The sequence below is a fragment of the Hippopotamus amphibius genome, chromosome 6 (genome assembly GCF_030028045.1).
Source record: "Hippopotamus amphibius kiboko isolate mHipAmp2 chromosome 6, mHipAmp2.hap2, whole genome shotgun sequence".
Taxonomy (NCBI): domain Eukaryota; kingdom Metazoa; phylum Chordata; class Mammalia; order Artiodactyla; family Hippopotamidae; genus Hippopotamus; species Hippopotamus amphibius.
This window is the reverse complement of record NC_080191.1, coordinates 37,048,279-37,067,986: the sequence shown is the minus strand read 5'-3', so window position 1 is coordinate 37,067,986 and position 19,708 is coordinate 37,048,279. Positions and strand designations below refer to the sequence as shown.

At 38.8% G+C, this 19,708-nt stretch overlaps 1 protein-coding gene across 6 annotated transcripts in view; it reads right to left on the bottom strand.

Annotated features, from left to right (window-relative positions):
* The window catches only part of L3MBTL3 (L3MBTL histone methyl-lysine binding protein 3), a 113,310-nt gene that overhangs the window by 60,836 nt on the left and 32,766 nt on the right, over positions 1-19,708 (bottom strand). For all 6 annotated transcript variants that reach the window (XM_057739826.1, XM_057739825.1, XM_057739828.1 and 3 more), the window contains 6 exons: positions 18,396-18,480; positions 16,548-16,639; positions 14,450-14,554; positions 9,290-9,425; positions 7,660-7,751; positions 5,048-5,199 (listed from right to left, as the gene is read on the bottom strand). In XM_057739826.1, coding sequence (XP_057595809.1) covers positions 5,048-5,199; positions 7,660-7,751; positions 9,290-9,425; positions 14,450-14,554; positions 16,548-16,639; positions 18,396-18,480 — 662 coding nt within the window. The remainder of the gene's footprint in view (positions 1-5,047; positions 5,200-7,659; positions 7,752-9,289; positions 9,426-14,449; positions 14,555-16,547; positions 16,640-18,395; positions 18,481-19,708) is intronic.

The following is a 19,708-nucleotide window of genomic DNA, read 5'->3' as shown; positions in this document are numbered from 1 at the left end:
ACAGTGGCTGTTTTCAATATTCATAATTTACTTCAAGCTTAAAACCTGATTTCACTAACACAGTGACTACTAGGACAAGATAAAGGAAGTGACACTTCATCACCTCAGTGTCAATTTTCCTTTCATGTCTTCATTTTCTCCAGGCTGAGTGAGGAGAGAACTCATTTCTTCCCAAGGCTAGCCCCTCCTATGGGACCCGTTGTTCTCAATGATCAGATCTCAGTTATCTGATCTGTTATCTCCACTCTCCCTCTATGGTAGCTTCCTTCCTTTAGCCTAAAACCAAGCTCCACACTGTCTGTCTGCAGGAAAGCCTCCTTAGGGGTTGACTCCCCCTCAGGCAATAATCCACTTTCACCTTCAGGGCCAAATGTCTCTACTGGATGTCCCTTACAGCCATCTCTTTAAACTTGGGCAAACTGGTTTCTGTTTCTAAAATTCTTATTTTAATCCTCATAACACTCTGTGAGATAGGGGCTATTAATCCTTTTTCCAAAGGGGACAACTAAAGCTTAGAGGAGTTAAGTCACTGAATGCCGGGGCTGCCATACCCCAAACATACCCTTGTTTGGCCCATGGGCTTACACATAAGCAAGTGCTTTCCTGGACCAGGAATATTTCACCCCAACATCTAAGTACTAATTCCTATCATTCTTCATGGTCCAGTTCAAATTCCATGTCCCTAGGAAGACCCTCCTGAGAACCCTCTGGTGAGGCAGTCAGTCCTTCCTTCCATGTGTCAGCAAGGGCAGCAAGCAGTTGGTTCTAATAATTAAGTACTAACCTCCATCAACCCTGCAACCAAGACAGTAGTGTGTTTCTCTCCGTTCTCAGACCCTGAGCCCCTTAAGACTGAAGTGCGGAGCTACCTAGGTCCCTGTTATCTCTGTGACTCATCACCACCATCAAGGGGTGCCCTCCAAACATAATGGTTGGTGACAAACCTGTTAACTTTGACAATGCTCTAAGAAAGTAACACAATGTAACTTTCAACATTATTTTGGGGAGTCACATAAACTTAATATTATTCTCAATGGACAAATGTAAGAGCCCCATCTCAAAAAAAAAAGTTTGCAATCCACTTGGAAACAATCAGTAAAAGGCCCCAGCCTTATAGTTGTTCTAATTCAGTAATTCAATGCTTCTCTTTCTCATAGATCTGTTTGATGATTTTTCACCCTAACTCACTGGGATATCAGACTGCAATTCAAAGATGGATGAAGAGGTAACCTCATTCTAGTTAACTGTCACCTAAGTCCTGTTGTCATGCCTTCCTGGTTCCCAAAAGACATGGTCACGTGAAAATAACATCTTTTTTTTTTTTTCCAGAGGGGGGGAGTTGGGTCATTTATTACTATTATTAATAATATTTTTTAACTTTATATTTTATATTGGAGTATAGTTGATTACCAATGTTGTGTTAGCTTCAGGTGTACAGCAAAGGGATTGATTCAGTTATACATATACATGTACCTATTCTGAAAATAATATTTCTTAACAGCAAGATTCCTTTTCGGGCCTGAGAAAAGAGAGGGGGTGACTCCTCACTGTGGAGCTCAACCCTCAAGCACCAGAGGATGACTGAGGGAAAGAGACAACATGCTGCTCTGCTGCTCCCGGAGGAGGGTGGCATCCTCACTGGGAGGGTTTCCTTCCGCCATCTTTAAAGTTCCTTCCAGCATTCCAATATTCTGTGATATTTAGGATTATTCCTAAATCTAATCACTGTCAAGGGGACAGAATTAAACAACTACCAACTACCAGTAACAAAGGCACACAGAAAACCCAGAGGTAAACCAATTTTTATTCTAATATATGTATATTATTTCCTTTCATTAAAAACTACTTCAATCCTACATAAATGTAAATCCCACACAGCATGCCTCTTTGGAAGGAAGAAATGTTTTACTGCAATTAAACATGTCGTACCATAAGTGTATGTATGTGTTTGTGTATGCACACACTTTCAAATTCCCACTAAGGTAGAAAGAGATAAGATCACTGTCCAATTCAAAGGAAAAAAAAATCTCATTTCCAAACTATTTTAAATTGGGAAAGCAATCCAATTTGTAACCTCAATTACATACCTAAGTAAGTAATTTACGCAGATAAAAACCATTCCAAAATTCAAAGATCAAAGAACACAATATTTAATAAGGCTGGAGAAAATCCAGTGCACTTAAGCAATTTTCAACGTGCCTTAATTGCATACTGAGGAAGAGAACACACCGTTATTCTTTTTTCCGACAATTAGCAAAATATAACTTCAGTAGTTGTGAGTGTATCCTCAAAGTACATTCCATTTTTAGTACATTCTAAAAATAATTTGGTTGTGCTCATAAAAGTGCAAAATTAGAGCTGAAAGGGATCAATTTTTCCCCCTGTTCTTTCTAAAAAGAACCCAGGATGTTTCCTAGTCCCTAGGAATTTGGCATCAAAGAAAAATGTGGCAAATTCTCCTAGACTTCCTCATTACGTTTTTTTTTTTAAGAACTTTTATTCAGATACAGTTAACATACAATAAACTGCGTATATTTAGAATGTACAATTTGGTATCCCAATCTCCCAATTCATTCCCCCACAACCCTCCCCGCTTTCCCCACTTGGTGTCCGTATGTTTGTTCTCTACATCTGTATCTCTATTTCTGCCTTGCAAACTGGTTGATTTGTAACATTTTTCTATATTCCTCATATGTGTTAATATACGATATTTGTTTTTCTCTTTCTGACTCACTTCACTCTGTAAGACAGTCTCTAGGTCCATCCATGTCTCTACAAATGTCACAGTTTCATTGCTTTTTACAGCTGAGTAGTATCCCATTGTATATATGTACCACATCTTCTTTACCCATTCATCTGTTGATGGACATTTAGGTTGCTTCTGTGTCCTGGCTATTGTAAATAATGCTGCAATGAACACTGGAGTGCATGTGTCTTTTTGAACGATGGTGTTCTCCGGGTATATGCCCAGCAGTGGGATTGCTGGGTCACAGACTTCCTCATTACTTTTTTCCAGAAGAATGTTTTTAAAGGAAATACATCTTATGTTAAATAAGCAACATAAACTTCTAAAACCCTATAATACTTATAAGACCACAAAAATAACTGAAACTAACATCCACCCATTTTGTTTAAATCAGGCAAAAGCTTTAAAAAATAATTCTCCCTAAATGAATGAGAACTTTAAAAACAAAAAGCTCTCATTTCCACAAATTCTAACAACTGCTTTAAAGGATTATTTATTAGTAAAAGGACTGGATCCCCATCACCATGTTGGTACTGCCATTTTCACAGCACATCAAACACAGGAGGGAGAAATACGTTCCACCCAGGACAGATTACACTACTTCTAAATTTATGGTTTTCTCATCCATTCACTCACTCAAGATAGGTATGCATAATTTTAAATGAAACAAAAACCACCAGTTTGCAGAAAATACGAGAAAGAGAAGAACGTGGTAAGCAATACGATGAGGAGTCAGTCAGCAAATCCACCCTGTGGGAGACTCAACAGGGCAAACAACCTGGTTTCTTCAATAAAAGTTACAAGAGGAAGAAAAAGATGCAGGAATAGCAATCTATAAATTAAAAGTGATCAAGAGAAACATCAAAAGCAACCAGAAAATATGCACCTTATTTGGATCTAAAGCCATCACAAAAAAAAAAGAAAAGGGGGAAAAAAAAGAAAACTGACACCATTGAGGGAGAAGGCTTAAGTATGTTAGTGACATTACTCCTTTATAACTTTATATATTTGAAAAAAGAAAAAGAATCTCTATCTTCAGAAGAGAAATGCCATGGTATCTGGAAAGTGCTTCAAAGCAATCCTGGAGTTGGGATTTTAGGAGTAGGAAAACACAGAAAACAAGGCTGGTATAAACTGGTAATTGCTGGTGGTAGGTAATGGCTGCAGGCGGATCACTCTATTATTCGAACTTTTGTATACACTTGAAATGGTTTATGTTTCAATAATAAATGTGACTGCAAACTGAATAAAAAGATATCCTATGAGGAAAATTATGCTTTGCAGAAAAAAGGTGGGTAAAATATACTAAAATATTCAAAAGTACTTAACTCTATGTGATGTGACCATGGAACTACTTTAAAAAATTCTGGGAAAACCATATGTAACATATAATTCAGATTTTTAAAATTCACCTTTTAAAAGTCTGAATAGAAAATGGCTTTCAGTGTCTCTCCTTTCTTAAAACAATGCAAGTAAAACTGATGCCTGTCTAAGAATCCAATTTTAGGGTTAATGGAAATTATTGATGGCTCTACTGCATATGTAAACATACACATACTAAAAAGGTCAGGAAACAAGCTTTCCTGAAACTGAGCTACATTTATATAAGTTAACATCCATTTCCTACTATAACATTAGCCATATTTTATAAAGATATCTGTGGCTTCTCATTGCAAGCATTCTCCAGAAGGAACTAAACAGTGCAGAAATGCTTTTCACCAGCAAACTGAATTGTAATTTCATTAATGAACATGAATTAGGTATGAAAAATCATTACTTCAATTGCTTAATCAAAATCCGATGGCTTTATTATAATCATTTCATGATTATATAATTTTGTAATTTTGTTGCTCCTACTACTTTACGTGGTATAGCCAAAACCCATAAGGATTAAAAACAACATCCCTCAATTAATAATTTGTATTCAGCAATTTTAAATAGTTAAATTAGCTACTGGGCATAAAAATATGAAAGGAATATTAAAACATTTTCCTAAAAAATGAAAGAAGACACCCCAGATGAGTCTCTGTGCATGCACTCACGTGTGACTGTCTGTTGGGAGTGTGGTATGAACTACACTTCCACAGGAGGATGTCAACTAAAATACAAATCACGAAGTAGAATTAACGGATGTTATTTAGAAATATATGCCATATGGAACAGGTAAGAAGTTAAAAATCTGAAATGGGAAAGAGTGGGACAGAGCGCTGTTATTTTGGTCACAAGCTTTGCATTAGTACCGTTTTTAAATTCTGTACTTGAATACTCAATTAGAGCATACAGCAATGGAAAATGTCTCACCAATAGTCATAGCTCTCATCCCAGTTGTCAAAATGTACCAGGAAACGATTGTCCACCATATCTGTTACCGTAGCAACACAGATGAATGCAGGGTTCTTTTTGTCTACAGCTTCAAGCTTCATTCCAACTCGAAAGCCTGATGGAATCACTGTCTATGAAACATACAGATTTAATTAGAGATAAGCACACACTTAACAGCAAGGACCTGCACCCTCTCCGCACCTCTGCTTGAAGGCCTGGCATCCATCAACTGTATGCACATACTTTAAAAATCATGTACCAGGTTTACAGCAGAGTTGCTTTGCAACAAGCAGCAATAAGAAAAATGCCCTGTTGCTAGACCCAACTATCTGGACCTTTAAAACTAACAAACCTACAACTTCCACAAAGTTTGATTTAAACATGTGTCTTGGTACTTTAGATGACTCTACTAGTTAGGCAACTTTTATTTACTGCTTAGTTTACTTTCAGTTTTTCTTTTCCTTTATTACACACTTAATGAAAATTATTTCACACAAAATATGCACTTAAGTTAAAAATGTAAGTCAGTACAAATTTGCTCCTACTTCTGAAAAGATCTTTCAAAAGAGTACTCTATTGAAAGTAGGTTGTCTTCTTATATGAAAGGCTGCAAATTATTACCACTTTGATTCAACAATACACATATTGTCCACAAAAGCACCAAAAGAACTGGCTGTTAATACACACAGCCATTAAAAACAGTTTGCAATATAAGGAAATCCACAGATTATCAGCGATCTGGAACGTGAAAATAATAAGACAACAAAAGTTCAATAAGATTGAGTGCTTAAGGTGCCACTGATGTAAACATTCCTTAACATCTTTTATGAGGCAAAATATCCTAATCTCAGAGAAGTACCTGGATATCAGTTAACATCAATCACAACATACTACAAATCATTTCTGCCCTTCTAAAAAAAAATCCTTCTGTCTAGACTGAAGTATACAGATGCTATTCTACTTACTTTAAGCAAAATAGATGTTATCTCTCTTTTAACTCTAATTAGACAGCTATCATTACAAAAATGTGGACAGCCATGTATCTGAATATGTTAGAGTGAAGTCCTGTCTGAGTCAAAGGATCAGGCACTAATGCTACACAGTTACTCTTACTATATATTTAAGCTCTGAAATTATTTATCAGTGTTCTGACCATAAATATTTGAGTATTCTGAGGTAGAGGAATCTAGAAATAGAAAAATTAATTGCCTCTTAAATACCAAACACATAGCCCAAGATTAAGTTTTGTGTTAGCAATGGACAGAATTTAAGAAGATGGTTCAAGGCAGTGGATCAAATACCTGACTGAACTCATCCTCAGAGAACCAGACCAGGATTAGGAAACTTGGAGCAATGACAGCCAGCAGGCTGCTGAGCTTTCCACCTGACTGACCTTCCTCCCTTGTCTTGACAGAGAATGCCGACTGACTGCACAGTATTTATAGTTCGGCAATTAAGCTACCCTCTCAATTAAGATATTTAAAAATAATAACCTGGCTCATTATCTCTATTAATTACCTAAATGCACACACACAACCCTCTCCAGTTCTCTAACTCAACATGGCTTATGTTCAACTTTAGAGAGTTGTTTTAGCCATTAGACTGATGCCTTCAAAACACCTGGTTAATATCATTTCCCAAATGCAGAGTATTTGGAGCGGGTGAGGAGGTTTTTCCCCACTCCTGATATTTATTTGGAGGGAATCCCTAGTGAAACATGACTGCCTCTCTCCACACTCTCACACACTGTCACCAAACTGGTGAATCTGAAAGGAGGAACTGGTCACACCTTTAAGAGTAAGCTGGACTACAGGGCATATAGTTTCCACTCTGCTCCTCTAGGAGCAAGCTCTGTCCTGTAAGAGGGTAGTCTGCCCTGGTCCAGTGCTCCTGGGGCTTGGGTGGTGAGGTGGAAAGGGCCAGCAAATCTCTAACTCCAGGGCTCAGTATTAAGAAACTCATTTGTCAGCAGATCTAGGCCACCCATGTACTCCAACTGAGCTGTTATCAACTGTAATGATGAGATTTTGGTTTTCCACCTGCTTGCTCTCTGTTATTTCAATTAGATCAGAACTTGGGCAGGGAAGAAGACTGTAACATTATCAGGCCTCCTCAGAGATGTTAACAGGTCAAGAAGTAGAAAATACCAATACATTGAGACTTTGCTTCTGTTACACTGCAGAACAGAGCTGGAAGCTGGAGAGAAGATTTAAATGATAGTCTCTAGCATGCAGATCTAAATGGGACTACCTTCATCTCACTATGTGAATCCCCTCTGAATAGCACTCCTAAAGTCACGTGACAGTAACAATAAAATGTCCAAGTCAATTTAATTTTCTTATGCACCTTAACTGTAAATTATACCTAGGTTTTATACTATGTTGCCTTTTATTATTTAACAACAAAAAAGATAGCCACGATATGGCTAAAAACAGATATTTATTCATGATGATTTTAAGCTAATTTTAAAGCTTAGGATAAGAGCACTCTATTTACGAAAGCAATAAAATTTATCACAGTTACTGTTACCACTTGTAATTTATCCAGTGAATCACTCAAAAGTCGCTTCCTGTGCAAGGAGAAGTACTTACTATATTCTGATTTTCAAATAATGACTTGGGCGCAGCCTGGGCTTTGCATGTCTTGAGATAGGTCTGCCAGTTAAACTCTTCTTCTTTATAACCTAGAGGAAGCACATATAAACAGAGAGTAAAGCACAAAATATTTCACACCTAGCTTTCCAGTCCTACTTTTATTTGTAACTTCAACATGCCAACATCAAGCAATCAAGTGACTTTATTTAGTATTTAACTCATAGTTTATATCTGTGGATTTTTATACACAGGGTATTTATTTCCAACAAACTGTACTATTTTTTCAATTCTGAATGAATGGTAATAGATGAAAAGAAAAGGTGTGAGGAAGCAAATACATATGGTACTCAGATGGACTTCTTTTTATTACCAGACCATTTCTACCAGTATTTAGGTAGAATTCCCCAGCAGTGAGCTGGAGCAGTTGAGTTCTTTGTTTTTCCCTCGCCTATTCTATTTTGGGAGACTAACCTGTAGGAACAAGTGGGAAGCTGGAAAAAATGGTAATACAACAGATAAAATCTTTCTGGCCTGTCACCGCAAGAAAGATTCAAGATTTATGAAGTAAGCATGCTGGCAAATTACAAGAATGGAAACGTTCTTGTCTTAATTTTCACAATTTCATCTTCAATGCTGGTTAAAGCCAACATTTCTTTCAAAAAGGAAATTGAGCATTAATTTTATCTACTCATGTGTTCTCCTCTACTTCTATTAAAGTCCAGAAGGTGGTGTGAAAAGAGCAGCTAATAATTCACCATATATAAGAAGCCAATTTATATAAAGGCTTACAGATTTTCTTCTTCATCCTTATCTTTTCTAAGTGGTTTTGTTCAATCCTTCAGTTATCTGAAAATACCATCCTGCCATTGATTTTTCACTTGAAACCAAAGGATGGCTTAACCATTAAAACCCTGAGACAGGCCAAAAATATCAAACTAGTAACCTGGTTCTTTGACATCAAGCAAACAAATAGTGAACATAATATGAAAAGGGAAATAAGATATTATTAAATACATTAAGGATGAACTGAAAAAGATGGGCTATGTTATTCTTGGATTTTTGTAAACATGAAACAGGGAAAATCACTGGCAGACTGTAATATAAAGAATTTAATAATAAAACAGTAATTGCTATTAGTTCAACCCCTCCCAACTGACTTTTAGTGTTATAATCTCCTTTTCAATCTCCTAAATATTAAGATATGTAAGTTCAATGCATAATTTCTCAAGATTTTTTATTTATTGAAATGTCAATAAATACACTTATATAAACAGGTTAGAACTAATTTTTCAATCAGTTATTTCAAGGATGTATGTATGTATGTGTGTGTGTGTTGTATGTGTGTATGAAATAGAAATCTGCAGCTAAAATCTGTCGTCAAAATTAAGTATCAAGCAAATGTTATGTGACATGAAAATAAGTATATGGACATAATTTATTCTCTTAAGCAGGATTCTATTCTTTAATTTTTTTTCACTTTAAGAAACATTTTTCATCATGAACAATAAGCTTGAATTTGGACCTACCTGAATAATCATAAAGTCTGAATTTTTAAAAATCTAAATTAAAATGTAAGAAAAATAAGTGTTTTCAGAATATAAAATATGAAATTAAAAAGTGACAATACCTTTTGGAGGATGCAGTTTATGGCCAGTTTTCTCACACCACCCAACTGGGTGAATATCCAGGGCGTCTGCATTTACCCAGAAGTCATAACAATCAGAATATCCATCAAAGTGCAGCTTTATCCGGTATCCACAAACCTGAAATAGGTAAAGGAGGTTGACTAAAAAACAAAACAAAAAACCAAAAAACCCAGAATATTTGTTCACATGTACAAAGATAAATTCACATGGACATCAAGTATGATATGCAGTACGTCAATCAAAGCACCCTTGTTGATAGCCACAAAAACAAGTGAACAAAAAACAATATCTAAAGGCAAAGGCTATTCCATCGGGGAGAGCTGAGCGAGAGTGTTCTTGCATCATCCCAGTTCCATGAGGAGGGCATGGATCTGTGGTGAAGAACAGTCCTCCCATGTAGACACGTCCTCTCTTCATTCCCTATGTTGTACAAGCACCTGCTACCAAGGAGAGCTGGCAGCACAGGGCGCACGGCTCCTGCAGGGCCCCAGAGCGGGTGCCCTGCCGTGCTCTGGCTCAGCGCTGGCTTCCTGTCCTTCTGAAAGCGCCACACACAGCGATACCCAGCCAGACCACAGCTGGTGCAGACAGCATATTCTCCTCTCCACCACTAGCAGAGCGGGGAGAAAGAAAGAAAAGCCTCCTAATTCATACTTAGATGAGACCGGCTCCCTGGAATCCAGTGAGAACTCACTTTACGTGACACATGCCAAGTGCCGCTGCCACATATCTGCCTAAGTGAGGGCCCCACGTGGGAGAGTTCTAAGATAAAAGGTCAGGGAGGGTTACGGGGCCTTAGCTGGGTCACCCTCGGCACTGGGCTCTCAGGTAGAAGTTCAGCCTCTCAATCTCCTTCCCACTAGCACAGCAGATGGGTTCAAGTGGAACCACATGCCACACAAGACCTCTAACCACGCCAGGGCACCTGCCTTGCAGATGTCTGAGCAAGAAGCTTGAGACTGGAGCAGAAAGCCATGGCCATTCACAATCCCAAAGTAATCAGGCAGCTGTACAGGTACTGCCAGGGAAAGTTCTCTAAGGCATGTTGTTAAAAGTCAAGCAGCAGAATAAACTCACAGGGTGATTCAGTTTATGAGAAAAATTATATCCATGTCAGTCCATGTATGCATTTATGTATATATGTTTGTGTGGGCATATGTACGTTACCATGTGTGTACATATACATGTGCCTACACATACATACTTAAGTACATACATGGAAACACACATAAGTATATGCATTGAAACACACATTTATATACATACTTACATACATATATATATATATATATAACTTCACAGTTAAAAATAAAAGTCTGAAAGGACAGATACCAAATATTGACAGTGATTTGTTTGGGGAAGTGGGAAAGAGGGAATGATGCATTTTTTATATTTTACCTTCCATATCAGTATTTTTTAAAATAGAAGGTATCGATATGCTACATATATAAAATTGTAAATAAGCTGACTCCCCCCAGAGAGATGAGAGTCTCCTCGCAGAGCTGGGACTGGGATCCTCGGGAGCACGACCTCTCGGGAAGGGGGGAGGGCAGGTGGCGGTCCCGCACCCCCCCGCCCCACATCCACCCCTGCCGAGGAGGAGCTCAGGGGCTGCTTCTCTTCTGAGCCTCGGAGCTAGGCACACCCACCCCCACCCTGCCTTACACTCGGCTGTCTCTGGTCGATGCCTATGACACAAGCCCCTTTAGGAACTTATCCAATCCCTCGGGGCCATACTGCCCTGAGCTTCTGCCACCTGCGGTCAACTTCCCTCTGCTCCCCCAGAATCTCTCTACTACACTCTACGCCCTCTGGAACCCTTTGGTAAACAACCTCCTCCATCCCCAACGTCCTCGCTCAAAGGCACATCTGGCCCTTCCCTCTGAAGCCTTCCCTTAAGTGGAGGCTGCCCCTTCTCCTACTCTCCATGCCTCCAAGCCCAAGCATGGCTTACGGCCTCAGCCCACACCATGTTCCTGGGCCTGTTTTCCACTTTTGCTCCTCTGAGGCCTGTGCCATGCGGCCGCACCACCTCGCCCTTATCATCCTGCGTACTACCCTCCCAACATCCCTTGTCACTCATCACACTGAGCCCTGGTTCACTCTCCTCCTCTCCATCCTGTGTAGTTCCACCAGGCACATGGATGACTCAGGCAACACCATGACTCCTGCTCCCTGCATTTCCTTTGCACTTCAAACGCTCTCTCCCCTGGATCATGTCCCACCAGAAACTGCGCTGCCTCTCAATTATTAAATTAAAACATCCAACCCTATGAAGACATTCTTGTATTCAGCTGGCTAACCCAGTTACTCCCAATACACTTCCTTCCTCACCCTCAATGAAAACTCCAGCAGCTCACATTGATTCCTCTACTTTCTCCCTGGCATCCTCCTTTATCCAGAGCCTTCCTTCCTTAGCAGTCACTTAAAACATTTTGTCAACATTTTAAGTTGTTGCCCTAAAAGGCTGCCTGACAAAATTCCATTATCCCAAGTATCTACCCAGTCTGCACTTATACCTGGTCTAGGCACTGGTGCTAAGGGAAAAAGATGACACACAATTAATCCTCATTACTCACAGCTTCTGTATTTGCAAATTCACCCTGATAAAATGCATTTTTAACCCCCAAATAACACTCATGGGGTTTGGGAACATGTGCACGCATGGACTGGAGAAAAATCTGAGTTGCCCACTGTGCAAGTTCCCAGATGAGGTTGAACAAGTGAGACATTCTGCCTTTGTGTTTCATACCTCACCCTACAAGCAAGTGTCCTTTACATTACCTATTTATTTAGTGCCACACTTTTCATGTTTGTGCTTTTTGTTGGTGATTTTGCTATTTAAAAACGGCCCCCAAGCATAGTACTGAAACGCTGGCTAGTGTTCCTAAGTACAAGAAGGCCAGAAAGTGCCTGACAGAGAAGATATATGTAATGCTTCATCAGGCATGAGTTACAGTGCTGGGGGCCAGGAATCAACAATAGACAAATAGGTTGTCTTTAAAAAGAAACACACATAAAACAGGGTTGTGCTGATCAGCTGACGAGAATGTGGTGAACAGAGGCTCCCAGGAATCTAACCCTGTATTTCCCCTAAGAGGAATGGTTCAGTAGTATATACGGAATACCATAAATAACACAAATCAAATGTACCTGTTTACTGCACTCTCCCTGCTGCATAGCAATCCTTCCAGATAGTCCTGTCCAGGTCCCTCTCCCATCCTTCACAATGGCCTTTTTAAGTCCTCCTCCCTCTCCTTCAGCTACCAATCCCACGATCTCTGTCGTTAATCTCAGCCGATGATTTACTTTCCGTGGCACAGAAGTTTCCTCCAATGTCTGCCTCCAAATTGGCAAATCTGCCCATGCCTACCACGTCCATCCTCCCCTTCTCCCTCCCGCAGAACCCAAGGAGAGATTCCTCCTCCTGGTGAAGGCTTGGATCTCCTCATAAACTCCGGATCCCATGTTCTCCCATCCCTTCTTTGTCAATTATCTGCTCTCTCTCTCTGAGCCTTCCAATCCTCTGCTCACTAATGGCTTTTTCAGAATTCAAACATGCTCTAGTCAGTCAGTCTCTCCTCATTACAAAAAAAAAAGGGGGGGGGAGGGAATGAGGGACAGAGCAAGAAAAGTAAAGAAAAAACTCTCTCTTAGGCATAGACAAATTTTTATACATTCGGTGAAAATGTAACAACTGATAAACTTTTTTGGAGCACAAAATAGTAACATGCATAAAAATTTAAACATCCTTAACTTTTAACCTAGTAATTTTAGGGATAGCTCCAACAGACATACTCACTATGCAAAACAAACAAACAAACCCCCCAAAAGGTAAACAAACCAAAAAAAAAAAACCCCAAATATAAAAGGATGCTCACAGAGGTGCTGTTTGTAATAATGAGAAAGTGAAGACAACTCAGTTGTTCATCAATATGAGAGCAGTTAAATGAACTGCAGCGACTGAGTGAAATGCAACACTACTCAATGGTTTACAATATTATATATGTACAACATCAGATACCGTGTCACAGAAGCAAGGTGCATAATATTATGTATGATACCACTTACATGTAAAAAAGGAAAAAATATATTTATACATATTTTTACATGCAGAGAAAACATCTGGAGGGAATACCATAAACTCTTAAGCATCATCTCTGGGATACAGAATGAGGAAAAGAGAGGGTGGATAGAGGACTTCTATTTTTTAGTAACATACACTCTTAACACTAGCAGACATTTTCAGGATGAGCAAACATTGCTGTTACGATAAAAAATTAGACAAACGAAAATAAATTTCCTTCAAAACCAAGAGTTGAAACACACACACACACATACACACACACCTCCTTTAAAAAGTTTCCCTTGTCTTTTACAGCTAACTTCTCAAAAGCAGTCTATACTTACTGAGTGCTTTCATAAATCTCAATTGTTCCGAGAACGACATAAGCTAACACATGGAAAACATTGCTCAGCATCTGTCCCGGGGTACCCGCTATGTAACTGTATGTTATTATTTATGGTAACTGTCACCATCCGGGTATCAGATGTGACTGTGTTGTGTAGGAGCCAAACTTCTTCCAAATCCATTAAGTCACTGAAGGAAAATTATGATAACTGAAACTAACACATAAGATCATCTTATTCTTTGAGAAAAATTTTAAAAGATACATACCCCAACTCAAGGCACATAAAGGAAAAAAAATCTAAGTGCTCTCAGTAATACACTGGACTAAGATATACATAATTGACTTGGACATTTTTTCCTGAAAAATTTCAAAGACATACCATGAAATATTAAAAAATAATGTAAATATCTGTTGATCTGTTCCTTACGTTAAGGAACATGGTATGGTAAAGGCTATGGCATCAGACGGAACAGAGGTCAAATCCTAGTTCTACTACTTTGCAGCTGTGTGGTCTTGTATACCTCACTTAACCTCTCTGAGCCTCAGTTCTTTCATCTATAGAATGGGGATGAAAAAGCGTTCCTGCAAAGATTAAATGAGGTAATATTTACAAAACACTAAGCACCATGCCTGGCATAAAGTAAGCACTCAACAAATGGCAACTTTTCCCATTATTAAAGCCCTATAATCACTACCTTATTTTAAAAAGAAAGATGAGGCAAAGCTTACCTCAGCCACAGTGATGACGCAGTACACAGACTGATGCTCAGGGTCCACGCCTTCTAATTTCATGCCAACTTTAAACCCATTTTTGTTATATGGAAAAGACTGATACTAAAATGCAAAATGACAGCAGTTTTAGTGAGTGATCACCATTCTTAAATAAAGACTATATAACCAAATACATAAACAATTCCTAAAAATCAAAAAGAAAAGGATCACTGGATCATCTCATGGAAAAATGGACAAAGACTATAAACAGGTGACAGAAAGGAAATTTAAATGTCTTATCCATTTGAAAAGATGCTCGACCTCCCCCGCAAGAGTCATACAAAGTAAAATTACAGTAAAATATATTTCACCTATCAGACTGATAAAAATCAAAAAGTTTGGTTACAGTGCATTGGCAAGGCTCTAGGGAAGGAGATGCACACATACATCTCTAATAAGGAAATAAACCTGTACAACCTCTAGCAATCCCACGAGATCTACATAAAGAACATTCTCTTTGACTCAGCAATTCTAATCCTAGGAAATTATCCAACGGAGAGAGTCACGTGTGCAAAATGAGAAGTGTACGAGGTTATTCACTAAAGCATTTACTTAGCAAAAGATTCATGTGTATATATTTTATAGTCCATACATACATATGGTATTTCATCTTATGTCTGTTCCATAATACTTTAAGCTGGTCCCTACTGACTGACACATATGTGTGTGTTATACTCATGTGATATATATGACATAGGTATATGACATACATGTTAATCAATAGGGAGCAGCTTACATTATTATGAAACAAATATAAGATGGAATACTATGCAACAGTATAAAAGACGGATGAAGGGAGTAAATAAACTGAGATGCAATAATCTTCAAACTACATTAGACAAATAAGCAAAGTCCAAAACAGTATGTGATATATGTTATCATTTGGTTAAAGGCAGGGAGGGGAGGATTTGTGTCTATATATTGCTTATATGTACATATAATTTTCTTACAGCACTTTCATATTTTGAATCATATGAATGTATTACTGATTCAAGTAATTAGCTGTTTTTAAACTTTTCTTAAAAAGTATAAAAGTCTATTCTGCAAAAGACCAAAGTTGCAGAAAATAATTATACAGAACAAGTCATATGCAATTACTATTATATTTAAATTAAATATTCTTAATGTAGATGTAATCACCCCAACATTTATTATTCACCACTTTAAAAAAAAATTTTTATTGAATATTCACCGCTTCTTAAAAACTCTGCGTTCATACATATGTAACAAAGTATCGATGGCAGATTTATTACATGATAATTTATTGCATGATTAAAAATAATTACATCATTTAAACCAAAGGTCAGTAAACTACAGTCTAAGGGACAAATCCAGCTCACCACCTGTTTTTGTAAATAAAATTTTACTGGAATACGGCCATACTCATTCATTTATACACTGTCTATGGCTGCTTTCATTACAAGAACAGAGTTTAGTTGTTACCATTGAGACCACATACTCCATAAAGCCTACAATATTTTCTTTTGTCCTTTAAGAAAAAGTTTACTGACCCCTGCTTTAGCCCAGTGACAGCAGTTTCTACTCAGAACTACTTTTATTGATTTTAAATCACTTATGATAAAATATTTTTACTATAGTTAATATAGTAACTCATCTTTTGATGTTCTGCTGTGATATTATATAAACCTCAGTAACTCATTTTTATCCTCCCAAAGACATGATGTGGACACGAAATTTTATGCTAGTTTTCCTTTATCTACTAGTTTTCCTTTATCTACTAGTTTTTCAGTAATAGTAGAAACATCCCTTTTAAAATCAATGCGTGAAAGTTAGTAAATGAGAGAAAAGAATGAGAGAGAGTGTGTGTGTGTGTGTGTGTGCGTGTGTGCACCCAAGCAGGTTGGCACTGGGGAAGGTGTGTATACATAACTCTGGCTGCCCTCGGAGGTACCCTTCCACATATGAAAACCAATATGTTTGAGAAATTATCCCAAGTCACATTTCCTAAACAGATAGTAGAAATGGCAATACTAATTCCAGACCAGCATTCCAGCTCCTTTGCGCTTACGGACAATGTTTCTAGAAGGGCCTGTACCTCCTTGAACAGCTTTGCCGGCACTGCCACAGCTTTTTCCTCTTCCAGGTAGGACGCCCAGCACCAAGCTTTCTTTCCTTTAGGAGGCAAACCTGAAAGGCAAATGAGACGAAAATGACAGAATTTCCAAATCTAAGAAATCATAATGGTATCCCATAAACCCTCACTTTCCTAACTACCCCCAGGCCTGACTCTTCTCTTACTTTCAGGGCTGATATTTCTCAATCTTTTTCCTGGCTCCTCTTCCAAAGAAATGAGAGCTAAGAAGTGAACTGTGTGTATATTTAGGTATGAGTGTAGAAGAAAGAAGCAGAACTTAATGAAGAAGATGCAACAGGAAGCCAAGACAGCATAGTACCATGGAAGCTACAGCACGTGAGAGCTTCTATAAGCATGATGCTCAAAAATGTTTTCCTAGTTGTTGTATAACAAAGGGAGTCCAACTCGAGGATGGAAGATGCCTTAGAGGACTGGGGTGGGGAGGGTGGGAGGGACTCGATGGGGGGGGAGTCAAGGAAGGGAGGGAATACGGGGATATGTGTATAAAAACAGATGATTGAACTTGGTGTACCCCCAAAAAAATAAAATAAATAAATAAATAAATAAATAAAATGTTTTCCTAAAGAATTAAGAAGTTGAGGACTGAGAAAAGGCCAGTGCACTGAGTGGTCAGGGACTGACTGCCAATCTTGGAGAAAGGGGGAAAAAAAATCAATGCATCAAAGGCCAAGTTTTAAGCAGCAAAAGAATACATAAATGATAAAGATATGGAGTCAGCTAATATCAATGTTATTTGGGATTAATTTGACAAAAAATGAAAATGAAAGAAAAGGTATAATCGCTTGATGGGTATTAAAATTGAGAGAAGGGTATTTTCTGGATGAGATTAGAACAGGCAATGACAAAGCTCATGAAGAGGAAAAATAATGGAAGACCTAAGGGGGGGAAATGACTGAAGGAATAAGGTCACAGAAGGGCCAGAACCCTGAGAGTAGAAATGAAGGGGAAGGGAGAGAAAGGATAAAGACATTTTTGAGGCAGAGTGCACAGTAACCAAGAATTTACTCCCTTTAATCTCAGTAACGTAAAATACAAGGTCACCTCCACCAAAATGTAAGACAGGCTGTGCACTTGATGCAAGCAGAAATATCTCAAACTCTTTTTAAGGAATTAAAAGATGAATGAGCAAGGAATACAGCCAAGCCCTGAAGAGGAGCACTGGGTTCAGGCCCTGATTTGTAGGGACAATATGACCGGCAGGTCAGGACGGGACTGTGCGAAGTACAGTGGCCTAACATGGAGGACCGGCCAGGCAGATGTGGCAGGTCCTTTGGATACAGCCTAGTGGGGCACACGGAGGCTTCTATGGAGATGCCTCAAGTCCACGACGAAGAAGGGAGTGAGTTCATCCACCAAGTACTGAAAAGCAGGGCCTAAGGACTAGATTCCACATGAGAATAAAGTGTTCCTCACGGAACACAGAAAGAAAACACGTCAGGAGGTTATGGTTGAGAGGAAACTAAAAATCTATAATCTTAGGAAATGAATAAGAACAGAGGTTTCAGTCAAAGCGCAGAAGTAAAAGAAATCTACTTGATGGAAAAATAAATAACAGAAAACGGCCTCAAGTTGGCCCTGACACTACTCAAAAGTTGCTAATTTCCACTTTTTCCCCCTTATCTACTGCTTCTAAATTCTAATTTTATTGACACAATTTAATCAAAGAAAACCCCCCAACGATTCTTTAACTGCCACAGTGCGTATTACAATTAAGACTAAATGTCTACCTGTGCGAAATATTTTCAACTTCCTAAAGATACAAGTAAAACCTTCCTTTCATCAACTCACCCTGCTTTAATACAGCTGAATCACCCCGTCTTTTCCTTCGGGCTCTCTGTGAACCCCTCAGGATTCTTCCATCTTGTTTGTTTTCCTACAATAAGGAAGAAAAGTTTATGATCTTTAAAAGTTCATGAAATTGGCACCAATGAAAAGTTAGAGAGCTGTCAGAAAGCATTATTTTTTTTTTGGTACTGTTCTTCAGTTTCACTTCATAACTTTTAAAGAAAGTAAGAATATAGATCACTTGAGAACCGTGTTGCTTTTGGCCTGAGGTCCTCACAAAATAAGAACATTTCCAAGAATTACACTCTGTTACAGTACAGACGCAGCTCCTGCCTCCCTGAAACACTTTCTTCTTTCAACTCCTTGGCCGCTCTGTTCTGGTTTCCCTCGCACCTTAGCGGCCCCTCTTTCTCAGTCCCCTTCCCCTGCTGATGGCTCCTGCAGTCAAACCCCCTTCTCTGCTTTATCTAATCATTCTCCCTAGGTTTTCAAGGTCATCCGTCTGCCAAATATCCCCCATCCACGTCTCTAGCCCTAACCTCTTCCCTGACTCCACATTCATGTACCCAGATGCCTACCTGAGATCTTCGCTTGGATGTCTAATAACAATCACAAACTCACAATGGCCAAAGGACTCTAGATTCTATACTCCACTCTGGCCTTCCCATTCTCAAGAAATGGCATGATCACCCAGCCAATAGCTCAAGCCAAAAAGCTAGGCGTTATCTCTGATTTTTCTTTCTCACACACCCTGACAATCCCACCTTTAGCATCTATCTCAAATCCACTGACTTCTGTCTTAAACAGCCCTCTTACTTCGTCTACTGCAATAAACTCCGAACCGGTTTCTCTGACTCTGCTCTTGCTCTCACATATCAAAGCTAGGGTGATCATTTTAAAACATTAATCATTTTAAAATATTAATCATTCCCCTGCCTTCAACTTCGCAGTGGCTTCCTATCACCCTCAGAATAAAGTGAAAACCTGTTACTCTGGTTTACCATAAAGCCCTGGACCACAAAGAATTCTTCAGCTTCATCTTACTCCACTCTTCTCAAGGCTGAACTATCTGTCTTCTGTATTTCCTTAAACGAAACATGCTGCACACGTTCTTACCTTATGGTCTTTTCCTTAGCAATTCCACTGCCCCACAGGGCTCCTCACTCTCAGCTTTACGTTAGGCTTCTTCTTCTTATTCAGATCACATTGTCCAAGCCACTCTCCCTGCGAGGCCTCCCTGATAACCCAACTTAAAGCAGTCGGATCCTCTTAATGCCCTATTGTAATTCCCAGCAGAGCGCTTATCACAGGCTGCT